General features: G+C 41.6%; 1 protein-coding gene across 1 annotated transcript; it reads right to left on the bottom strand.

Moving 5' to 3' along the window:
* Window positions 1-1,932: 1,932 nt before the first annotated feature.
* LOC149014408 (AP2-like ethylene-responsive transcription factor ANT) lies at window positions 1,933-6,409 on the bottom strand. The gene is made up of 9 exons (XM_089156461.1): window positions 5,119-6,409; window positions 4,332-4,995; window positions 4,169-4,251; window positions 4,016-4,024; window positions 3,836-3,924; window positions 3,668-3,741; window positions 3,541-3,591; window positions 3,377-3,453; window positions 1,933-3,011 (listed from the first exon to the last, which is right to left on the bottom strand). Exons 1-9 carry the CDS (start codon window positions 5,456-5,458, stop codon window positions 2,374-2,376), a joined length of 2,025 nt encoding a protein of 674 aa, XP_089012587.1. The 5' UTR covers window positions 5,459-6,409; the 3' UTR covers window positions 1,933-2,373.
* Between the last annotated feature and the right edge of the window lie 3,147 nt (window positions 6,410-9,556).

The raw sequence follows: 9,556 nt of genomic DNA on the forward strand, positions 1-9,556 counted from the left end.
AAGTTATTTACTTTCTAATGTTTGGTTAATTTTATCACAATTCAAAAATGAAGGGGGAGTGGAACACTGTACTGGAGACCCATTACTGGCTTAGAATCACCTTGGTCTGCAATTTCCAATTCTAATTTCTAACCCCGCCTCAGGATTAAAAAGATTGCAGGTGAGAGAACTTGGAGAAGGGAAGAGATGTATGTAACCATTTTTCAAACTCTCCTCTGAGCACGCTTTGCGCTAACTCCACCGTTTTAAAATAATAGAAAGGTGGACTCTGGTGTCTATGTGACACTGACGACCCAGGGCTAGGGCTGGGGCCGGCCTAGGGGTACGTGGGCGACAGAACCAGCATTGATTACGGGGAGGAGTTAAAGAGTTAGATTGATGGATCGAGTTGATCTGGTGATATATAGCTGTAAAATGGTCAAAGATCCGTCAGGTCAACGAAATCACATAGAAAGAGGAAGATACGATATCTCCCAATGGAAGTCCTAACAATTAATTCGCTGGAGAGGGGACTGAGAAGGCCAGGCCATCTAATCTAATCTAATCTGAAATATCTCTAACTTATTATGTGATAATTGATATGAACCCCACCAAGCCAAGCCAAGCCAAGCCAACCCATGCCCAGCCAGCCCAACAACTCTGCTACCACCCTCACGAGAGACTGGAGAGCAGAGAGCAGAGAGCAGCGAGCACAGAGAGGATGGGATCGCGGGATTAGATTTGTGACGTTGACATGTCTCCCCTCTTTCTCGTGGCGCCTCCCGTACCCAGGCTGTAAAATTGGCATGAATATTCCAGTGTGAGTGTGGGGTGGGGTGGGGTGGGGTCACTTCTTCCAAAACTTGAACTTGTTTTCCTGCTTCTTCCTTCTCTACACACACACTTACACTCTGATCCAGTCGGATCAGGGCGTCTCTACTCTACTCGTTTTTTCTAAACTCTCGCGCGTGTAGTTGATCACAACTTCACCGAAGCAATCTTTTCCTTGATTGTTGCAACTTGCAAACCCTTTTTGACCTTCTCATTCCTTCCCCCTGTGTGTGTGCTGTCTGCTGTGAACCTTTCATTTTTCAATTAATATTGGCGTGATCTTGTAGCTACTGGTTTGCTTACCTTTATTCCTTGTCTAATCAAAGTTTATAGAATTTCTTTCTTTTATTTTGGATTGTTTGGATGTGAACATGGGTTCTTCTGTTCTTCATATCTTTTAAGCTGTAGTGCAACTCCATGATTATTGAATGGCCCACGCACCAGTTGCTGCCTCCATATACTTCTTCAGGCTCCATGCGCAACCAAATTCACGATCTTGTCAACCCCAAATAAATCTTTGAGCGTTGTTTCACTCTAGAGTCTATATTTGGCGCTGCCCTTGTCAATCTCCTCTATCTTCTGCTTTACAGCCTACAAATTTATTTGACTTCTGTGCTATTCAAGCTTTTTCATCTTCTCCTTTACAAAGGTATAAACCATGGTACTTCCAAGGACTTGATGTTCTGTATATATTCTATTCTTTACAAGAAGGATTGGATTTGAAGGGCATTATTAATTTACATTAGCAGCTCAGAGATAGACTAATTAGTTGGGTAGTATAGGATATGGGAACCCATGAAACTTTGGTAGGAGAATTTCATTGCATCTTCGGTAACAAAGGTTATTATCCTCCTATGAACTCAAGATAGCTTTTATCAATGAACCCATATATGGACTGTACCTTACCAAAATGCCAACTGAGACATGATAAACCCCTACCAGTAGTACTAAGACGAATCAGCCGAACCGATGCGATTTCCTTCAACCATGGTCGATCTCTAGACTATGGTCCAGAAGTGGTTGGCTTTTTCTTTTTTTTTAGTTTTGGTAATGGCTTTAAAGGCTTTTAAACATAAAAGGAGAAGTGAAAGTAGATCGACTAAAACCATTAAAGCAAAAAGCTTATTAATGAATTGAATACTTGACCATTCATTTGAGGGAATCTATCTAAAACCCCTTTTGCATGATGAGAGGGAATGTCTGCTACCTTTTTTTTGGGGAAAAAGGAGTGGAGATTTGAACATAGATAGGTCATCCTCCACCCTCATATTACCGAAATCATTCCACAGAACAGTGAGAACACAATCATTACTTGCTGGGTTTAACCAACTATGGAAAATCTTTCATCCCAACATTGGTCGAGAAGGAACCCCCGAGTAATTATAGTTTTCAAGCTTTCGCTAGACAAATTCATGTCCCACCTTAGACCTTCTTTTGATTGAAAATTTCATCCACCTACAGGCTACAGCCAGAAAAAATCCCTACACGTCTTCGTTGCTCCAGCTTTCTTTTCCATGCTTCCGTCGATGACAGTGTAATTTTTATCAAACCAGCGAATGCTCCTTAGGTATCTGACCACGCTGCGAAGACGGGCATATGGGCCATTGCGATTGCTGGCCTCAGCTGGGTTGATGGAATCCAAGTATTCATGGTGGTGGCAGGGCTAATGAGCTTCGCTTCAACCGCGGATTTGGCAAAAACCATAGGAAGCCCACTTCTATCCGGGCTGCCTTCTCTGGAACTGCTTAAGCTGCTTACCAGAGAAGATGCATTGGAAAAGTAGGTTCCTTGCTTGACCGAGTCATCCACTCCATGATCAACTCCAATCAGATCATGTAGAGCTCCAGAGAATGACGGGTTCCGGTAATTCATGGATTTCTGTTCAATTGAATCAACACAAGGGCTATTGTTTGGTTGGTCTGAGGACTGATACATTACAACCTTCCAATCTGATGAGCCCCCACTTTTCTCTTCCAGGCTACCAACCTCTGCAATGTTGTTCTGAGCCGAGGCTGGGTGATCAATAAACTCTTTCGGTTCTGCGTCTTTGTTTCGCTTGGCAAGCTCTCCAGCAAGCAATGTATTGCTCGCTGTGATTCGTTCAACGTCATATCTGGTGATATCAAAGTTGGTGACTGCATTCACTCCTCGGAACTTGATTGCTGCGATGTCATATGCCTCAGCAGCTTCTTCTTGGGTGCCTAAAATCCGATAGTCAGGTTAGAAAATGCGTTTAGCGAGAACGAAACTACCTTTAATTTAAAGCCTTACTCAAAGAAAAGCCTCAGCTTAGCTAAAAATCAGCATTTGTACTATTACCCTAAAGTGGGTAACCAACAGCCTTATTGATAAAGCAACACCGACGACCAAAAAGACAGTCTTGTGGAGATGTCGGAGCTTATGGTTTGGAAAAGAGAATTTAAAAGAAACCCTTTTAACGCGTGCTTCAAGAGCATTTTCTGCTCCTGGGTCAGCTTTGGATAATTGAAAGAATTACAAGCCAAAACTAAAAAGAATCAAGTCAAGGAACAACTTAGATTCAGAAATTTCAACTTTCAAAACTCACTAAATGTTCCAAGATAAAGGTCTTTGTTTCCTGCAACCCTGCCAATCCGAGCTTGCCACCTTCCATGCTGATGATGTCTGAAAAAAGAAGCAGAATACTCGAACCAAATGAACTTCATCAACCCAGAAACACGCAATGGATTTTAGAGAAACGAAAAAAAAAACCTTGTTACTCCGCGGTACATGGAAGCCCCCCTCGAAAAACCGCTGCTTTTCCTGAACGTTTTGAAAATGAAATTCAAAATATGAACAAGGAAAAATGGAAAGGCAAGCAAGCTAAAACGAATGTTACCTTCTTAAGTGAGCGACGTATTCTTGCCTGCTCATGTTCTTCATTTCTTCAAGTTGATCCTGATAATTTTCGAGCTACAAAAGCAATGGAAGATAACCGGTTTAATCATCGAAACAATACATGAACTAATTACCTCAGATTTCCTGCACGACAGAAACTGAACCATACTGGGAAATTAATGTGGGTCGAAGGACCCCAATACTTAAGCGCCGCTAGATCATAAGCTCTGGCTGCTTTCTCTTCCATATCATAACCCCCTGCATAAACCCATGGTTCAAAAGTTTCGAACTCAGACAAAGAATTAACTCCAATAATTAAAACTTTTCCCACATCATGAGAGAGGCTTACCCAGATAAACTGAAGAGCATCATTTGATAGCAATGGGATCCCCATCAACAAACGAAAATTTATATCATTAATATGGCCAAGACTAGAAATTCAAAGAATAGCAGAGCGGAAAAAAAAGGGTTTTTTTTCTTCTTTTCTTTCGATCTTACAAACCTTGCCTTCCTTTCCTGGTCTGCCCTTCCTTCTTGCTACTATTATCCCATAGATGGGCTTCATATCTACCTGTCCATCTATGCCTGAAAAAGATACCCACGTAAACAAGGTTTAAGCGCGAAGACGAACTAAACGATTACCCAAGAAAACGAGTTTGGCTGACCTTGTAACGCCTCTATACTGAGAAGTTCGCTGTCCAAACGTGTCGATGGACTTCCGATGAACAGGTTGCTTCTGTCCCATCTTTCCCGAACCTCTCTTCTTTGTTTCCATGACCACTGATTCTGTTCCGGGTGGAGAAATCTGTTGTGGGGCTGTCACACAGCTAGACTGAGAACCAGGGCTCATGGACAAGCTCAGAGGCTGCAAATCACCATAGCCCATCGGACCAACAGTCGAACTTCCTGCTCCATCTTCACTAATGCAGCCGGTCATTTTACGTTCCAATGTCTGGTTGGCTGAATATTGTCTGGCAACCCAACTTTTCAGACCTGGTATTGCATCCTCTGCCATTGGAGGGAGCTGAAGTCTGCAATCTGCAAGGCGTGCTTCCTTCGGTTCCTCCCCTAGTGTAGTATGGAAAATCTCATGGCCAGGCAATCCAGAGTAATATGGGTGCTGTTGAACCTGAATCTGTTGCGTTTGCTGCCTCAACGGTTGTTGGAGAAAGTTGTGTCGGTTAGTATCAGGTTCAGTGTTTTGCTGGTAATACATGCTGTCCAAGCTGAGAGCCATAGCTTCTCTTTCGTTACTTCCGTAGTGATGGTTTCCCATTGATGCAACACCTAAAAAGTCTTCAAGTTTGGGGGATGAAGTTGGCACCATTCCTTGACACAAACAAGAAGAGGAAGATTATCAAAAAAAAAAAAATTTGTTAATGGGGTTTCAGAAACAGTGGTTCGATAAAGAGAGCTTAGAGAAGAACCCAAGAGAGAGAGAGAGGGGCAGACCTTCAGTTTGAGACCTGGTTAAAGCTTCCATTATACAAAGAGAACCATCAGACTTGAGTGGCATTATGGGCAAGTGAGAGTAGAATCCGCAACTGTCTCCATCATAACAGATTCCGGAGTTGTTCAAGTGAGGAGCTGAAGGAAGGAAGTAGCTGGTTGGAGCTGCAGGAGAAATAGCGGCAGCGGGAGGCTGTGATTGACTATGATTAGGGTGGTGATGATGATGATGATGATGATGCTGGGCTTCTGGACGAAACTCGATGTTCATGTGGGGCGAGAGAGAGAAACCTAACCAGTTGTTGGCATTGGCGTTGCTGTTATCATTATTCATGGACTTCATCGTCCTCTCTTTCTCTCCGGTGTCTCACGACCCTTCCCCACTACTTGAGATTCGTAGCAGGATCTCTCGTGCTGCTAGGCAACTCAATCATTGGGAGAAATTAACTAATCATTCCAAGATATCTGGCTTCCCCTTCCTCTGAAAACTGGTTCTTTTGTTTCGTAGCAGCAACAGCACTCAGCCACCGATGCTCATGGAAGAAACATATTCATGAAGCCAAGTAACTCTCGTCAATCTATATTCTACTCTCTCTCTCTCTGTCTGAAAAGCTCCCTTAAAAAAAAACAAAACGATCAAGACCCTTTAAACTAAACAAAAAGAATTAGTTTCAGCAAAAAATGCTGCTGGGTATGCCTCTTCATTCCTTAGGGATCTGTGTATGTGAGAAAGACAATGTTTTTTTGCTTTCCATATCTCCTACGATCCGCTCTTTTATTAATGTCACACACTAAAACTCACCTCCTCCAAGAAAAAATTCACACCCTAAAAACCAACTCAGAAGCAATAAAAGACCAAAACCTGCAGGGTGCAGTCCAAGATATTCAGAGTCTAAACCAACCAACCTTCTCATTTCTCAGAATAGTTCGCTGGGCCTCTTCTTCATTACCATTAATTACTCAGGAAAGTCCTGTTTCTCCCTGCTTTTTTACAGATATATATCTATAATCTAGGAATGTGGTTTGCCTTTTTACGGGCTCAGGTTTAGGGCCTTGGATAGATTTGACGGAGAGTAGAGACAACTGTCCATCCAGTCACTTCACAACAGTGACCATCTGTACGAGTCTGGAACCAAAGCATCTCTAATAAAAACTATTGTTTTCAATTCATATCACTGCACCAAATTCCAGCTAGATTTCAGAATCCAGACAACAATGAAATCCAGAAAAATAAAAAATCACTGGATAATCCAATTTTCTCTGTAAAGATGTCTGATCTTTGAACTTAAAGCTGAAAAGCTCCTCACAAAGAATCGGTGAAGGATACACAGGGATCAAAAGTAAAAGGACTAATAAATGATCGAAAAATCACAAACTTGCACTACTCTTCCAACCGTAATTTATTCACCAAACCATCCTTGAACAGGTCATCCGGTAAGTCGGTACAAAAAAAAAAGATCAGAAGCTGATTTTGTTATTTATTTTTGGTGCTAATAAAAAGATGATGGAATGTCTCAGGTCTCTTTTTTCTTTTCTGGAGGCTTTAGATTTAGTCAACACCTGCTTCCAGACAAAAAGAGGGCAGTGGGTCTCCCTGATAAGCTTGAAATATTCCAGGAATGATGAGTTAAGGGCCCCAGAGACGAGCTTTATTTTCCCTCTTCACCACCCATCCCCACCAAAAAAGCATGAGTTTATTGTTTGACGATAAAGGCATTGTTTGATGATCTGGAATTGAATCGGTAGATTCAACCCCTCTCAACTCGGTTAGCTGTTGAGGTAAAGAGATTATGGTGATACGCATATGTGAGATTGTGGACAAATAAGTATCATAGGAAGGGTTCTTAACTTCTTATTGTTTTTAAAAAGCTAGCTGTTTAAACAGGCGTTTAGTAAAATCAAGTTGTTTTACTTACGTTCTCTATTCTTTATTCGTTTAATACTTCTTCCCAGTTTTGAAAATTAATGATATATATCATCTGAAATTTACTTCAAGGGGCAGAAGTCAAGATTGTTGTTACATGGAAATATGCATAGAGGACCGAGAAAGCATTTGGTGCTGCGTGTTCCTCCACGAAGGAGACAGATTTTCTAATGGGAATGATTTTGGGTTGAAAAAAGGAATTTGGGAGGGAAAGAATTAAGGAAAGAAGAAGTACGGTACGAGATGAGGGGAAGGTAGGGACTGGTGTGAGTGAGTGGGTGATCATGATCAGTGCATGGTGGTCGTGAGGTGACTCTGGTGGTCGGTCTTGGGAGTTGGGAGGAGCGTTATTGCTGTAAGCTGCAAGGTAGCAGTGAGTGGTGAGGAAGACCGGAAGAGTGACTGGGCTGGGATTTGAGGGATAAGGCAGGAGAATTTGGAACGCTTTGGAACTTTTCATTCTTAAATATATATATGTATACAATTTTTTATTTTTTATTTTTTTGCTTTCCTTGGTTGATTCTTGATTACGGTAATGATGATTGGGTGAATCCAACATTCCAAGCAGCACATATGATTCAAAAATAGACTAACCAGTAAACCCAGATGCCCTTCTCTATGAAGCTTTACTGGAAAGGTAGAAATAATTAATACATAGACTGGGTGGCTGGCTGGCTTTGCAGACGCTGGGGAACTGGCGATTCCACGGGCTTTAATTTGCCTAAGATCCCTCATTTGTTTCTTTCCATTGCCACCCCAGGGTCCCTGACCCTACCCAAAGAAAAAACACACATCTATTAGATTTCAGATGCCAAAGTCCAAGCAGACGAAAGAGAGGATGCTAGATGGACTGATTGGTACATGCCTTCTTCATGCATTGGAAGATTAGATAGGTGCCAAGTTATAATACTGCTTCACTTGGCATTTCCATCTATGTTGAGCTAGATATACAACAACCGATTCCCTTTTAATTGACCCAAGAAAGAAAAAACCAATGTAATGAGGGTTCAAATCTTTTGCGGCGCACAAAAGAGCGGCCATTTTGGATGTGAGTCGCGTGTCAGACACCCAAATCACAATAATTGGCAGGTTTTCACTTACTCAAGTCTTAAACCCTTTACAAAGAAAGCGGTTCGGATGAATGAACCTTAAACCAAACCAGATTCTCATTAAAAAAAAAAATCAAAATTAACTCTGCATCACCTAATGGCCCTAGCTTGACTTGGAATAACCGGCAGAGGGGTGCAACCAATATTAGATCTAGATTAGATCAAGCTTTTTCCAATGCATAGTGGAGAGTTTTATTTGATAATGTAGTAGTGATGCTCCGTCCAGCAATCTCATTTGACCAGAACCCTCTTTTACTTGACACTATTGGAGGCAAAGTTAAGGGGAAACATCCATTTCGTTTCAAAGCCATGTGGGTTAGGCATAAGGGGTGCAAATAAATCATTAAACAGGCATAGGAATCTGGTGCAAGTAGAGAAGATAGCAGTCTTTTGTCTTAGAAACTTGATGAATGCATAACTGATCTCAGAAGGTGTAACAAGAATGTGTTTGGGAGAGTCCAAAACAATATTAGCATTTTGAAGACCCGGTTGGAGACTATACAAAGCCATGGGAAAGCTGAGTACAATTAGGAGGAAGAGCTAGATGTTAGAAATTTGTTTGAGGAAGAACTTCTTCGTGAAGAAACTTTGTGGCATCAGAAGTGCAAATTGGAGTGGATTAAGTGTGGTGATAAGAATTTGGCTTTTTCCATGCGTCAACAATTCAAAGGAGGCATCATGACCGAATTCTTAAGATTATAGGAATAGATGGGGAGTAGTGATTCAAAGGAGGGAGTTGGCGACATTCTCTCTAACCATTTTGTTGTTGCAGTCATGGTTCATTGTGTCGGCGATATGTCGCCATGTCGCTGGGGGGCTACACAACACCCGCGACACCGATAAAACTTTAAGTCGGCGACATATCGCCCTGTGACGGCAATATGTCGCTGAAAAGTCGGCGATATATCGCTAAATTTGCCATATATAACAGCCTTTCGTTTGTTTTTCACCGATTTTTCGTTCATTTTTTGCCAAGGTGACATAGGGACCCCCGCGTTCGTCGGTAACAATATGTGAAGCATGAACCATACATCTCCTTTCTCAACATAATTGTATAATGAATTGTAAAATTTAGTACATCTCTTTACTAATTGTGTATTTGTGTTTTCTTTGCATATTTACATTAGTTCATATGAATTTTCCAAACTTCAAGTTTTGCCCGCATACAGCTGGACATGTGCCAATTATAAACTTTAGATTAGGTGATGTTTTAGGTCAAAATAACACTCCCAATGTGTTTATTGACCTCAAATTAGGTTACACGTCAAATTTCAGGTCAAAATGACCTGAAATACCCTTCGAAACAGGGGTTCGATTTTTCATCGAACCCTTGCCAAAAGTCGGGCGACTTTTGGCGACATGAGTCGACATATCGAACCTTGGTTGCAGTTACTTTACAGGGGGTGGA

This window comes from Hakea prostrata, chromosome 5, assembly GCF_041222555.1.
Source record: "Hakea prostrata isolate BN-2017 chromosome 5, UWA_Hpros_2, whole genome shotgun sequence".
NCBI classification, from domain to species: domain Eukaryota; kingdom Viridiplantae; phylum Streptophyta; class Magnoliopsida; order Proteales; family Proteaceae; genus Hakea; species Hakea prostrata.